Raw genomic sequence first — 15,232 nt, 5'->3', positions numbered from 1 at the left:
ATCCCAGAAGGCTCAACTGATGCCAACATGACCACTTTAGTTGTATCTAGTTGTTGTTGTCACCAGAGTTTCACCATCCCAACTTGACTTTATTCATATTGAAAGAGAATGACAGAGATGGGGTGGGGGTGGGGAGAAAGACACCAGAACACTGAGGTTCTTCCACCCAGCACGGTGGAGGCTGGGTTTGAACCTGGGTTGTGTGTGTGTGACCAAGCGGTGCACTATCCAGGTGAGCTATCTTGCTGGCCAAGGCGCATCTAATTCCGTTGTCTGTTTTCTGGAAGGCCTCTTCAGAGATGACCTCTTGGGGCTTCTGCCCAGAGTCTTACGTCAGGTGTCCAGGGAGACTGTGGGGACATGGAGGTGGGGGCAAACACTTTGGCTTCAGACAAATCTGAGTTCAGATGTTGGGACTGCACTTAACTAGCCAGGTGACCTGGGGAGTGTTCCTGAAGCTCTGGAGCCCTTTGTTTCATCTGTGAAATGAGGTGAGTGGTGGCTGTTTCAGAGAACTGGTGTGAGGGATAAAGGAAGCACAAGGAACAGCCTGGCTCTCCCATTATGGCAGCGAAAAGTGGTCATTGTGGGAGCTCTGGGCTGGTCAATGGTCTCTTTTTTGCTGCTCTGTGAGTGCCCTGGGCAGTTTCATTACTTTTCTGGCCCTTAAGATGTGACGTAGTAAACAACCCCAGAACCTGCCTCTTCCTCTCTTGGAAACAGAAATCTTCTGGCTGGTCCTGAATTCCTGGTCTGGGTTCACAGCTGTGTCATGTACATGATTGGGCCATCTGTCCACCTCTCTGGGTCCCAGAAAGCTCTTCATGTAAGATGTCTCACAGCTTTTCCTATTCTTGGGCAGGAGATACAGCTCACCTGGTAGGGTTCCTGCCTTGCCATGTGCATAGCCCAGGTTCAAGTTCCAGTACCACATAGGAATGTCACAGCTGAGTTGTCTCTCCCCTCTCTCTCTGAAAAAGAGACAGAGAGAGAAGGAGGAGGAGGCCTCAAGCCCCGTCTTCTGACTCTGGGTGCTAGTTTTACTGTCCAGGAGGTCTCTGGGTGGCCCCCCTCTGCCCTAGGCCTTTGAAGTCCCCCTCCAGAAATCTGGGAGGAGTGAAAAGGGCCTGGCCCCACTCCCCACTGGCTTTCCTTGGGGGTCCTGTGCATGGCTTCCTGCTCCAGAAGCTACTCAGAGGGGCTGGGTGGGAAGCAGGAGGCCATTAGGACCCAGAGGCTGTCAGAGCATCCTGCTCTGCCGGCTGCCTCTCACCCTCACTGCAGTGGTTCAGGCTCCAGCAGCCTTGGAGAAGCTAAGAGAAGCTATCACATGGGAGCTGGGAGCTGCTCAGCAAAGGTAGGAGTTGCCGACTAGGCCAGGAATGGTGGTGGTGGGGGGAGACCTGGGGCCTGGCTGTAAATGCTGGGGTACCCTACAGAAGGGCAGCTAGCTCTCTGACCCAAGGACTGGCTCACCGTTCTTTACAGTGGGCAGTTTGGGCAAGGAAGAAGGCTCCCAGGTATCCCAAAGGCAGTATTGGGATATGGGCACCTCAGAAACCTAGAGATGGGGGGTGATCTCCTGGTGGCAGGAATATCCACACCCAATAAGCCAACAGGGTTCTCTATCTGTCTTACTCCCTGCCACAGAGAAGGGTCCCTACGTCCTAGAAAGGGGCCCTCTGGCATCCAGGCCAAAGGGGCAACTCTGCATCCTGGGCGTGGGCACTGCTGGGCTAAGGTGTCCTGCCCCGCCCCCCCCCCCCCCGGAAATCTCTGGCTCAGAAGGGGCATGTTCTTGTGTGATGGAAGGCCAAGCTTGGGTCGTTGGGTTGGAAGCTCTGTATCTGGAAACAGGTGCATGTGAAGCCCAATGACACCTCTGTGGCCTTGGGCTTGCCACTTATGGACAGCTTGCTTCCTGAGATGAGGAGCTGTGTGACTGGCTGTGCCCTGCTCTCGGCCTAGACCTCAGCACCTCTGGCTGACAGGCCTCCCAGATACTGAGTCCTCCTGGAGGTGAGGTGTGTGGGGGTGTGCGAGAAGCAAGCAGTGAGAGAATCTGAGAAGGCAGGGGGCTGTGAGCAGGGAGTGGGGTGAAGCTTCCCGGGAAGCCGGTTCACCGGAGCTTGGGCCTGGCAAGGAGGGAGTGCAGACAGCAGTTCTGCTGGCCTGTGAGGGGGCAGGCTGGAGTCCTGGAATTCAGGAGTGGATGTGGAGATACCTGCAAGACCAAGGGAGTGTGAGAAAGAGAAACACCTGCTACCTTCTTGCTTGGGGTTTCAGCATGACTGTACAGCCCATTCCCATCTACACATGGAAGCCTCATCTGCCTCCCTCAGTGTGGGTCTCTGGGTGAGCCCTGAGGGTAGACTCTTCATGTCCTTATAGACATGGGTGGCCTGACTTTTTGGGCTCCCAGAGCCTCAGAGCCAGGGGTTTTCCAGGTTCTGCTCCCAAGCAGGAGTGGGGAAGTCATGACATGAAGAGTAAGGGGCAAAGATGTGCCCCTGGCATTTCTACTTTCTTCCCGATAGATGGATCTGAGAGAAACTGACACCTCCTCTCTAGGATGCACTCTTCTCTACAAATCCCCAGTCTATGTAACCCTTTTAAGCATGACACAAGCATGTCCCAAGGTGGCTGTCCAAAGTTGAAGCTGCCCTCAGCCCAGTAGGCCTAGGTTACCCTTCCCTGGAGAGTCCCCGGATGACAGTTTACCCACTCTTTGGGTGCGTTTGTTTGCTGTTTGTTTTTCATAACTGGGGCTTCACTGCTCCAAGCCAACTTTTTTTCAGGTAGAAGGAACAACAGTGATAGAGAGACTGGAGGTGAGATACTGCAGAACTAAAGCTTCCTCCAGCATGGTGGGAAACCAGCCTCAGACCTGGGCCATGTATATGATAAAGCAGACACCTTCTCAGGTGAGCTATCTTGCCCACCCTCCACTGAATGCTCTGAGAGTAAGGCATCAACCAGCTAGTTTGAGTTTGGTTCAGCTCACGAAATTATACTGAACTCACTTGTGAGCTAGCTCACTTGGATAGTGTGCTGCTTTGCCATGTGCACAGCCCAGACGCTTGCCTGGCCATCACATTGTAAGAACCTTCAGTGCTATGTTTTCTTTCTCTCCAACTCTCTCTGTATCCGGAAAAGTAAGGCTAGAGTGGTGACACCCCAGAGACAGAAAAAAAAAAGTTAACATAAGGTTGCTTTAAAGGCTAAAACCAAGATTGATTTTTCAGATTTAACTAAAAGGGAGGAATGCAGCCCATCTGCCTCCATGGTTTTATGCATTGTGACCAGAAAATAATGATTTCTTTTCTTACTTGAGCAATCAGCAGAACCCTCTGTAACGTCCAATGCCATTTATAGGCACTTTGGAGGTCATCCCACCCATGCCTTCTATTTTACAGATAAGAAAAATGTGACCCAGGAAGGAAACTTGTGACTTTTCTCCAGGAAGTCCATTAGACTTGGCATGGCTGTGTTTACCTGTGATATATATTTTTAATATTTTATTTATTTATTTATGAGAAAGATAGGAAGAGACAGAAAGACCAGACATCACTCTGGCACATGTGCTGCTGGGGATCGAACTCAGGTAGGACCTCATGCTTGAGAGTCCAAAGCTTTATCACTGTACCACCTCCCAGACCACAACCTGTGATTCTTAGCACAGTATACTGAGAGATTGAATGCAAAGATAGTACATGGAAATAAAAAAAATTGAGGGGGCAGTGATACACTCAACATACTCAAGGACCCTGGTTCAAACCTCTCCCCCACACTCAGTCCCCACCTGCAAAGGGCAAACCTCATGAGCAGTGCAGCAGTTGTCTCTCTTTCTCCCTATGTTCCCCTCCCCCTTTCAATCTCTTTCTGTTCTATCAAATATAAGAAAAATAAAGCATTCAAAAGTTCTAGAAAGGGTGGAGGGTAGATAGCATAATGGTTGTGCAAACAGACTCATGCCTAAGGCTCCAGAGTCCCAGGTTCAATCCCCCTGTACTACCACCATAAGCCAGAGCTGAACAGTGCTCTGGTTTAAAAAAAAAAAAAAAAGTTCTAGATTTGCAGGGGCCAGGTGGTGGTGCACCTGTGGTTGGGCGCACATGTTACAATGGTCGAAGACCTGGGTTTGAGCCCCCAGTCCCTAACTGCAGGGGAAAAGCTTTGAGTGGTAAAGCAGTATTGCAGGTGTCTCTCTCTCTCTCTCCCCTTTCTTCCCCTTCCCTCTTGATATCTAGCTGTCTATCCAATAAATAAATAAAGATAATACGAATTTTTTTTTTAATTCTAGATTTGCAGTTATATAAAAAAATGAAACTACATTGTAGAGAAGCCCAGGGAAGTAATACAGTGGATAAAACATGCTCAGGCATGAGATCCTTAGTTTAATCTCTAGGATCACATGTGTCAGAGTAATGCTCTCGTTTTTTGTTCTCTCTTTTTTTTTTTTTTACCTCCAGGGTTATCATTGGAGTTCAGTGCTGTCACTACAAATTCATTGTTCCTGGTGGCCTTTTTCTTTTGTGTGTGCGTGTTTTATCAGATAGGACAGAGAGAAATTGACAGGGGAGGAGAAGACAGAGGGGGACAGACACCTGCAGACCTGCTTCACCACTTGTGAAGCGGACCCCCCCCAGAAGGTGGGGAGCCAGGGGTTCAGACTTGGATCCTTGAGCTTTTTACTATGTATGCTTAACCTGGCACAGCACCACCTGACCCCTTCACACTCTATTCATTAATAAACACTTTAAAAAGTACATTGGGGGATTCCCCCCCCCCCGTTATAATCAAACTCAACATGAAGAATGAGACTTGGAAAAAAAAATTGACCTGCCCCCCCACCCCTTTTAAATGTGGTTCTGGGGAATGAACCCAGGGTCTCATGAATGTGTGGTACTGCGGAGAGGCCTCTCCAGGCCAATTTTCTATTCCTTATTTTTAGTGGGGGTGAGGGAAGAGAGGAGAAACAGAAAAGAAAGACACTGTAGCACTGCCCCACCATAATGGAGTTCCCCTTGTGCTGTCTATGGTGCTCCTATGTGGTGCTGGGGTTCAAACCCAGGCCTCATGTACAGTAGGGCACGTGATCTACCAGGTGAGCTACCCCCTGATCTGCCACTTGTTTTCTGTTTTAAAGATTTATTTAAAATCAATTTTTAAAACAAAAGGGGGGGGGGAACCAGAGTACTAGCCCAATACATGTGATGCTGCGGATTGAACCTCAGATTTGCAAGTAGGTTCAGTATTCTACTAGCTGAGCTAGTTTCCCATTGCCCTATTTGATCAGGAGTAATGAGATGTCCCGAAGCCACATTCTTCCTCTCCCAGTCTTTTCTAGTTTTTTTTTTTCTTTCTTTCTCTGCTCTATGATCACCCATTTCCACCATCACAATCACTTACTACTCATACCAGCCCAGCTCTCACACAGATGCCTGCTCCTTCCTTACTCTGTGGCCACAATTACAGTCCAGGACCAAGAGGGCTATGGTCCAAGGGTCCTTAGGTGCTTGGCTGCAATGGCCAGAGCTCTTGAGGAGCTGGGGTGTGGAAGGCAGGGGCAACTCCTCTCCCACTTGCAGGGCATGGTAGCATCACCAAGTCTCTGCTGGATGGAGAAGGGCAACTTTAAAGTGACTTGTGCCTTTCTGGTCATTGGGGCAGTGGAGGCTGGATGAGCTGAGCTCCTGGTTTCCTGCTGACGTAGTTTTCACTGTTCCTTCTCAACACTCCCAAGGTAGGAGCCATCAGAGTAGACACACAGCCCTCCCCTTTCCAGGCGATCTCTCCCCAGGGGCAGCCTCAGGGCATTGAGAGGGACATTTTTAGAGATGTTCAATGACTACTTATTGAATGCTTGTTATGTTCCAGTCACTGTGGAGGGCATCACCAAGGACAGTAGGACATGATGTCCTAGACCGCTGACCCTGCAGCCATTCCACCTGGATGTAAACCTGGTCCTTGCCACTTACTAGCTATGTGACCTTTGGTAAGTTATGGAACCTCTCTAGGCCTCAGCTTTGTCATTTATTTGCAGTGTGGGAATAAGATTATCATATGCCTTCCTAGGGCGGTGTGAGAGTTAAAATGAGTTAAACTGGGAGTCGGGCAGTAGCATAGCAGGTTAAGCGCACGTGGCACAAAGCGCAAGGACCGGTGTAAGGATCCCAGTTCGAACCCCCCGGCTCCCCACCTGCAGGTGACATCACTTCACAGGCTGTGAAGCAGGTCTGCAGGTGTCTTATCTTTCCCTCCCCACCTCTGTCTTCTCCTCCTCTCCCCGTCCTAACAACAACATCAATAAAAATAACAATAAAAAACAAGGGCAACAAAAGGGAAAATAAACAAACATAAAAAAATGAGTTAATCTTTGTAGAGCATTTACAGAGGGGTCTGCCATGTGGAAAGCACTTTGTACCTATTCCTGCTTATTGGTTTTGTTGTTGTTGTTTTTTTTTTTGCCTCCAGGGTTACTGCTGGGACTCGGTGCCTGCACTATAAATCTGCCACTTTTCCCATTTTTGTTGTTGCTGTTGTTTTTGGATAGGACAAAGAAACTGAGAAAGTGGAAGACTGAGAGGAAGAAAGACAGACACCTGCAGACCTGCTCCACCACTTGTGAAGTGATCCCCCCCAGCAGGTGGGGAACCAGGGGCTTGAACCAGGATCCTTGCGCTTTGTACTATGTGTGCATAACCCAGTGCACCACTGCCCAGCCCCTTATTGTTTTTAATGATCATTATTTTATTTGTTTACTTACTAAATAGAGAAACTGAGAGAAAAGGGGGAGAGGGAGAGTGAAAGAGACACCTGCAACACTGCTTCACCATTTGTGAAGCTTCCCTCCTGCAGGTGGGGAACAGGGGCTTGTTCATTGTAATGTGTGTGCCCTACCAGGTGTACGTACACCATCTGGCCCCATTCTGCTTGTTAGTGCTGTTTTTAATATATCACATGGGTTCTTCTAAGCACAGTTGTGAAGTAGGCATTATTTCCTTCATTTTACAGACACCTTCATGAGGAAACTGAAGTACAGAGATAGTAATTCCCAGATCTGGGATTGGAAAGCAAATCTTGTGTTCTGTTGGCTCCCCCACACTTCCTGTCATGCTGAGGAGAAAAGAAATTGGGAAGTTTGCACAAACAACTTTGAAATTAAGGCACTATTTTCCGTTCTGTTCCCGAAGCTCAGCAGGAGCCTAGGAAAGACAGAGAGAGAATTTGGCATCTCTGGATCTGCAAAGGTCAGAAGGGTGTGGAGAGCAGAGGCCATTCAGGAGGTGAAGCATCCCTGTCACCAGTGTCCTCCTATCACTGAGTGGAGGGAGCTCCTCCCAGGAGCATAGAGTTGTTACTGGCCTGGCACTCTCCAAGCACAACCAAGTGTGAAGGCTGGTGAGAAGAGCCTGTCCTTGAGGCTTTAGCAGGTGTCTCTCCTATACCCTCCTGCCCTTCCCCCACCCCCATATTGGGAAGCCTAGGCCTGGGCTTGCCATCCCAGGGTCACTAGACTAGGATGGGGGATGGGCCTGTGACAGGAGGTGCCCTGGGTGTCCTCTTCCGGCCCCATGGAGTCCTCACCCATCCCCCAGTCATCCGTAAACTCTTCTACATTGGGGAAGGTTCCTCAAACTCCAGGCCCCTCGGCAGCCAGCGGGGTCCCAGAAGTGGGGCTGCGGGACGTGGCCTCAGAATCGGTGGCCCTCTTCTTCATGCTCCTGCTGGACTTGACCGCTGTGGCTGGCAACGCTGCCGTAATGGCCGTGATCGCCAAGACCCCCGCCCTGCGCAAGTTTGTCTTTGTCTTCCACCTCTGCCTGGTGGACCTGCTGGCCGCCCTGACCCTCATGCCTCTGGCCATGCTCTCCAGCTCTGCCCTCTTTGACCATGACCTTTTTGGGGAGGTAGCCTGCCGCCTCTACTTATTCTTGAGCATCTGTTTTGTCAGCCTGGCCATCCTCTCCGTGTCAGCCATCAATGTGGAGCGCTACTACTATGTGGTCCACCCCATGCGCTATGAGGTGCGCATGACGCTGGGGCTGGTAGTCTCCGTGCTGGTGGGCGTGTGGGTCAAGGCTTTGGCCATGGCTTCCGTGCCCGTTCTGGGCAGGGTCTCCTGGGAACAGGGGGCGCCCAACGTGCCCCCGGGCTGCTCGCTCCAGTGGAGCCACAGTGCCTACTGCCAGTTCTTCGTGGTGGTCTTTGCCATCCTCTACTTCTTGTTACCCCTGCTCCTCATCCTGGTGGTCTACTGCAGCATGTTCCGAGTGGCCCGTGTGGCTGCCATGCAGCACGGACCGCTGCCCACGTGGATGGAGACGCCCAGGCAGCGGTCTGAGTCTCTCAGCAGCCGCTCCACCATGGTCACCAGTTCAGGGGCCCACCAGACCACCCCACACCGGACGTTTGGGGGAGGGAAGGCTGCAGTGGTCCTTCTGGCTGTGGGCGGACAGTTCCTGCTCTGTTGGTTGCCCTACTTCTCATTCCACCTCTATGTCGCTCTGAGTGCTCAGCCCATTTCAACCGGGCAAGTGGAGAACGTGGTGACCTGGATCGGCTACTTCTGTTTTACTTCTAACCCTTTCTTCTACGGGTGTCTCAACCGGCAGATCCGGGGAGAACTCAGTAAGCAGTTTGTCTGCTTCTTCAAGCCTGCTCCGGAGGAGGAGATGAGGCTCCCAAGCCGGGAGGGCTCCATTGAGGAAAACTTCCTGCAGTTCCTTCAGGGAACTGGCTGTCCTACAGAATCCTGGGTCTCCCGACCCCTACCCAGTCCCAAGCAGGAGCCACCTGCTGTGGACTTTCGGATTCCAGGACAGATAGCTGAGGAGACCTCTGAATTCCTGGAGCAGCAGCTCACCAGCGACATCATCATGTCGGACAGCTACCTCCATCCTGCTCCTTCACCTCGACCAGAATCATGATGGGCAGCTGGACACCTGGATGGGGATGGGACTGGGGGTTGGTCGTGACTGCAAGGATCACCTTGTAAGATCATCTTTCCCCAGCTAGCTGGGGCTGAGGCTGGGGTGTCTGCACAAAGCTTTTGCTGTGTTTTGTGGATCGGGAACAGAGCCAGCAGGAGGGATGTGTGGCAAAAGTCTTGGACATGGCTGTGATTCTTGACTACTGGGGGAGGGGACCTGGTGAGATGGCGATGAGAGTAAAGGGTCACAAAGGTGAGACAATGGCCCCCAACCACTAAATTCCATGTCTCAGGAAGCAGGGAAACTCTAAGGGTAGGGGTTGGAGGATATAGGGTGGCAGACAAAGTTTGGAGTTATTCTGGGGACACTTTAGCATATGTTATTTTTTCCAATGCAGTTGTCCAGGGAAGCAACTACATTCAAGCAAGGTAAGAAAATGATCCATGTTCTTTCATTTCCTTGTCAGGTTTACAAAAAGAACTGAATTCCAGTCATGTGCTTCCATATGAGCTAATCGATCTCTTCCTAGTTATTTGCTTTAAATATTTATTACTGGATAGAGACAGAGAGAAATTGAGAAGGGGAGATAAGAGAGGGAAAGAGAACAGAGACACGCAGCCTGCTTCAACACTTGTAAAGTTTTCCCCCTGCAGATGGGGACCAGGGGCTTGAACCTGGGTCCTTGTACACTGCAATGTGTGTGTTTAACCAGGTGTGTCACTACCTGGCCCCTTAGTTATTTATTTTAAGAGATTTATTGCTGGATGGTGGCACATCTAGTTGAGCACACATGTAACAGTGCTCAAGGACCTGGGTTCAAACCCCTAGTCCCCACCTGCAGGGGGAATGCTTCACGAGCCATGAAATAGTGCTGCAGGTGCCTCTATCTCTCTATCCAGTTCTATCTACCCTTTCCCTCTCAATTTCTCTCTGCCTTTATACAAAATAAATTAAAACAGCTTGAGAGAGTGGGGAGAGAAAGAGCCAGAGCACCACTGTGACACATGCAATGCTTGGGAGCAAACTCAGGACCTCAAGCTTGAGAGTTCAATGCCTTGCCCACTGCACCACCTCCCAAGCCACCTCTTCCTAGTTTTAGACTTAGGGCATCCTCAAACTGGGAGGACCAGCTGGGCTTATTACTTTCCAAAGTGTGACAGAAGTAATAGGAAATAGCAATCAGTGTACACAGAGTAAAAGATAGAAAAGTTGTCTGTAGTTCCCTCTCTCACACTCTGTAGACACAGTCCTGTTCAGTCTCTCACCAGCACATGGGAGATCAACCTTGGTCTTGACCTCAGCAGAGGTGAGAATAAGGTAGGATGTAACCTGGCTTTCTTGCCTTCTTGGATGAATTAATATAAAGATGTGGGGTTGGATGAATTAAAGTAGCAGGACTTGAACTGCTAAGATGACTGGATGAATAGTCATTTTGTTTTTATGATCAATAATATTCCACATCTTTTTCCCCCTAGGACTGGCCTTCCTGATCTTTCTCCTCATGGCAGTGACTCACCTCCAACCCCGAACAATCGGGTACAAGAGACTAAGGTTGGGCATGAGAAGGGTGGAGTTTCCATGGCCCAGTAAATGTCTCCTTACTTCCATTCATCGATCTCAAAATTAGCTTCAGTGACAAAGACATAAATTTCTCTCCTATTAGCAACCCTGGGTTGGAGACAGGACACAGGAGTTAGGCTCAGTTGACTGAGACTGTAGAAATTATGTTGGTGGTTGGTAGTGGTATTTTCAAGATAGGGGAGTAATTGTAAACTGGATAGGACATCCATCTGGGGCTACCTGTCTCCATCATTTCCTTCAAGTGAATCAAGTAACATTTAAGTCTTGAGGCAGCACCAGAGGGTGGTGTGGTCTGTATTTGGACAAATTCCTTGCTTACTTACCCTTACTCAGTATCAAATGGGAAGACGGGTTGGCGGGATAGTTTCCCTTTTGAATAGCCAATAAATATTTTTTATTATAAAAAGTCATACTGATATCAACATTGACTCCTTCAGTTCAATTCAGTACATAGCAGTTGTACACTCAATATTCTTGGGGACCCACAAAGGTTTATGGTCACTACCTTTAAGGAGTTCAAGGTATCTAGTCTCACCAGATGCTATGTATTTTTAGAGTATTTACATCTGGTAAAGCTCTAGAACATGTGTTTGAGAAAGATACTGGAGAATATGTATGACTCTGACTTTTGAGAATTTGGTTCACTGTAGTAAGATACCTACAGGAAACCTTGCTGCAGATTGTGGCAAATGTGGGAGGTTGTAAATGAAACCCTAGTTGAAGAAAAGAATGTGTTAAGTGAAACAGCCTTCCCCTTTAGATCTAGGACTATGCCTGGGTTTGTCTTCCTAGCACTAGACTTACTTCAGTCTAGTGCCCATTACACTGAGGAAACCTCTTAAATAGTACATATACCTAAGAGAGTCTTGTGATACAAAAATAAGGACTTTTTCTCTCTCCTCTCCCTTAGAAGATCCACCTGGAATAAAGGAATTTCATCCCTAGATAGGGGAAAAACTTGCAAACACTGCTCATCAGCTAGGAGGCCCTGAACATTGCCAGCAGGTGGCAGTGTGAGTTCAAGGAAACTAGGAAAGGTGCAAGTACGTGGGGGTGGAGGGTGAAGGGGTGGAGGGGTGGAGGGGCGAGGGGAGGGTATTAAGCATTGTTTGGCAGCCCTTTTGTTGATTTATTTTGCCTTTGGTCCTCAACCCTCCCATTACACACATCAGAGAAAGTGTTAAGTGCAAGGATAGTTCTAATTCAGGCAAAAAATTCCTGACACCATGACCTCACTGGCTTTTATTTCAGAATTTGATGTACTTACTTATATATTTTTCCCTGAGAGGAGATACAAAAAAATATTTTCTTATGCTGAGACCTTCCCTGGCAATTTCTGCCATGACTATCTTTCAGGAGTTTCCCAGCCACTATGATTGCCTGATAAAGTTTATATGTAATGTCTATTCTGAAAGCTATTCCCAGACAAAATTTGATGAATTTATAGGCTGCTGCAGCCATTTAGTCGGTTACTTTTTTCTGCACCGTGGTGGTGCTGGGGTAATTCCCAACCCTAAAGGAAAACCTGTTGTTAGGTCTCCCAAGAGACCTCCCAAGACCTAACATCATATAGTGGTATGGGAGAAAAGGGGTGGATTTTGGAGTAGATGTGCACCATGTAAACTTGCGAAAGATGTTTTAATTTTTCTGACCCTATTTCCTCATCTGTAAAAATGGGGATGATATTACCTACCTCACAGGGTTGTTGTGAGGATTGATAGGATACATGGGAGCACCTGACCATCCTTGGCAAATAGGTATTCAATAAATACTGGTTTTTCTTTTCTTTCCTTTTGCCCATGAAGTATTGATTATGGAAAAACAGCCCCTTTTTATTCTAACATTCGGGAGTAAGTAGAAGCCTTTTCAAGCTTGGAGAAGCTGTTTAGATAGATGGCTTAAGAGATTTCTTGTGGTCCTGGAGGTGGTGCAGTGGATAAGGCAGTGGACTCTCAAGCCTGGGGTCCTGAGTTCAGTCCCTGGCAGCACATGTACCAGAGTGATATCTGGTTCTTTCTCTCCTATCTCTCTCATTAGTAAGTAAATAAAATCTTAAAAAGAAAAATTTCCTGGGAGCTGGGCGGTAGCGCAGCGGGTTAAGCGCAGGTGGCGCTAAGTGCAAGGACCGGCATGAGGATCCCGGTTCGAGTCCCCGGCTCCCCACCTGCAGGGGAGTCGCTTCACAGGAGGTGAAGCAGATCTGCAGGTGTCTATCTTTCTCTCCCCCTCTCTGTCTTCCCCTCCTCTCTCCATTTCTCTCTGTCCTAACAACGACAACATCAACTACAACAACAATAAAAAAAGACAACAAGAGCAACAAAAGGGAAGATAAATAAAAAAAAAAATTTTCTTAAGAGATCTAATTAATCATGGCCCTACAGACCTTTCTATTGAAACAGTGTATTTGAAGGTTTAGATTCTATTAAAAAATACATATCTATGTGTAATTATTATCTTATCAGGCATCCAGGAGTGGTGCTGTAGATAAAACACTGGACTCGAAAGCATGAAGTCCTGAATTCAATCCTCTGCATCACCACTGGCCACAGTGATGCTCTAGTTCTTACCTTCCTTAATACATAAAATAAATCTAGGGCAGGGAGGATGCAAAAAGACTTTCATGCCTGAGGGCCTGAAATCCCAGGTTCAATCTTCTGACCACCATAATCCAGAACTGAGCAGTACTCTGGTCTTAAATTAACTAACTAGTTAAATCTTTAAAAACGTAAATAAAGATTTGTGGCTCAGTGGGTAAAGCATTTTACTCTCCAGCATGAGATTCTAAGTCTGATGCTTGACATCACATGTGCAAAAGTGATGCTGTGATTCTTCCCTCCTCATTAATAAATATACCTTAAACAACTTTTTAAAAGTAAGTATATATTTTATTTTTATTTATTATATATGACAAAGAGAGCCAGAGGGCAAGCTAGAGTACCACTCTGGAATATGCTCTATCAGGGACAGAACCAGGAATCTCAGGCATGCATATCTGATGCTCTATCAGTCAAGCTATTTCTCCTCCTCTGGGTGCTAGGGAATTTTTTTTTTAAAGTTCTAAAATACTTATTTAATAAAAAAAAAAAGTGCATTTTAGATGAGAGAAAGGGAAGTCAGAACACCATTCTGGTGCATGTGGTGTGGGACTGAACCAGGAGCCTCGGGCATGCAAGGCCTGAACTCAGTCAGCTGAGTTACTTCTTCTAGCTGCAAGGGAAGTCATTTGTTGTTACCAACCAGGCTTCTTTGCTCCAGACTGACCTTTTTAGGAAGGCACAAAGGGAGAGGGAGAGGGAGAGATACCGAGGGAAGGAGGAAAAGACAACATAGCACTCAAGCTTCCCTTAGGGCAGTGGGGATGAAGTCTGAATCTGGGTGGAGTGCATGACAGAACAGGCACCCTTCCAGGTGAGTTATCTGGTGGGTCTGGGAAATAGTCTCCCACCCCCAGTTTTTTTATTTGTGATTAGTAGGTTACAAGATTGTAAGATTACAGTGTATAGTTCCATACCACACCCACTGGGAAATAGTGTTTAATCACAGAGAGGTTGGGGTGTTAACAACTGTCCTTTTCCTTATGGTGTATGGTGATGACTATTTGTGGAGCTTACAAAAAAAGATGTATTTTATCTATTACTTAGGAGAGAGGCAGTTTCTCATGAGACAGAGAAAGCGGGAAAGACAAGTCAGAGCACCACTCTGATACATAATAAATAAGTATAACTATTTCCCTGGCCGCTATTTGTGAGATCCTTTAACATAAAAGAGTATTTAGTTAGGGCCACTTTCTTGGTAGTACCCAAAATTGTGTTACAAATCAGATCCTTCCTTCCTCCTTTCTTTTTTTCTTACTAGAGCTCTGCTCAACTGACTTCTGGCAGCACTGGGGTTTGAACCTAGAACCTTTGGTTCCACAGGCTTGAAAGCTTCTCTGTATAACCACTGTGCTATCTCCCTTGTCTACTTGTGTTGAAAATTGGTATCAGGCCCAGGCTTCAGTGGGGGCACATATACATTTTCAGGTGATGCTAAGTCCAAGAGGGAAGTTTTACTCTAACTTCCCTTTTTACGTGGTGTCTTAACAGGAACTTTTTGGAGATTCACAGGATGCACTGGTTTGTTTGGGGGTATGAGTCTGAGATTGGTTAATCTTAGTTAAAAGCCCCCAAATCTCTAAAGCAGGACAATCTGTCAGCCAGCTAATACTGGAGAAAGGTGCCTTTTTTTTTTTTGGGGGGGGGGTGTCTACGCGCTTACCTTTCAGGAAATAAGAGTATTTGCTGGAGATCTCGAGTGGCCCTTCGCCAGTAGGGGTTGGCTGGGCTACTGCCAAGCCCACAAAATTCGTTCGTAATGGCACAAGGCCCAGGATGCATTTTGAGAGCCGGCAGAGGGTCAGAGAAGACAGGAAGGGGCCAGGAGATCCGAGGGCTGGCAGGTCTTACAGATCTCAGGTGTGACCGAGGCTCTGCAGATTGTCCCGTCCGCAGTCCTACACTAGAGCCGGGGCCCTGGCTCTCCGCAGCCAGAGAGCAAAGGGGCTTTCTGTGCAGAGAGAAATTCCCAACAGAAATTCCCCCTGTGGACAGCGAGCTCATTTTTTGGGAATCCCCACCCCATTAACCCATCGTTCAAATCCGGTTACTGGGCCGCGGGAGGGCACTAAGAACTGGAGAAACTAGTTCCCTGTTTTTCTATTTCTGTTCATCCAAATA

The 15,232-nt window shown here is 47.9% G+C and overlaps 1 protein-coding gene across 1 annotated transcript; it reads left to right on the top strand.

Annotated features, from left to right (window-relative positions):
- Nucleotides 1–6,421: 6,421 nt before the first annotated feature.
- On the top strand, nt 6,422–11,571 carry GPR61 (G protein-coupled receptor 61). Its single transcript, XM_016190951.2, has 2 exons — nt 6,422–9,188; nt 10,412–11,571. The coding sequence occupies exon 1, from the start codon at nt 7,578–7,580 to the stop codon at nt 8,931–8,933; it is 1,356 nt and encodes a 451-aa protein (XP_016046437.1). The 5' UTR covers nt 6,422–7,577; the 3' UTR covers nt 8,934–9,188; nt 10,412–11,571.
- Nucleotides 11,572–15,232: the final 3,661 nt, after the last annotated feature.

Source organism: Erinaceus europaeus, chromosome 11, assembly GCF_950295315.1.
Source record: "Erinaceus europaeus chromosome 11, mEriEur2.1, whole genome shotgun sequence".
In the NCBI taxonomy this organism is placed as follows: domain Eukaryota; kingdom Metazoa; phylum Chordata; class Mammalia; order Eulipotyphla; family Erinaceidae; genus Erinaceus; species Erinaceus europaeus.
Note: the sequence above shows the minus strand (reverse complement) of the source record. Positions and strands in the feature narration are given on the sequence as shown.

What these genes read in the sequence shown, in the direction of transcription:
- GPR61 (XM_016190951.2), top strand. Translation starts at nt 7,578, where the DNA reads ATGGAGTCCTCACCCATCCCCCAGTCATCCGTAAACTCTTCTACATTG.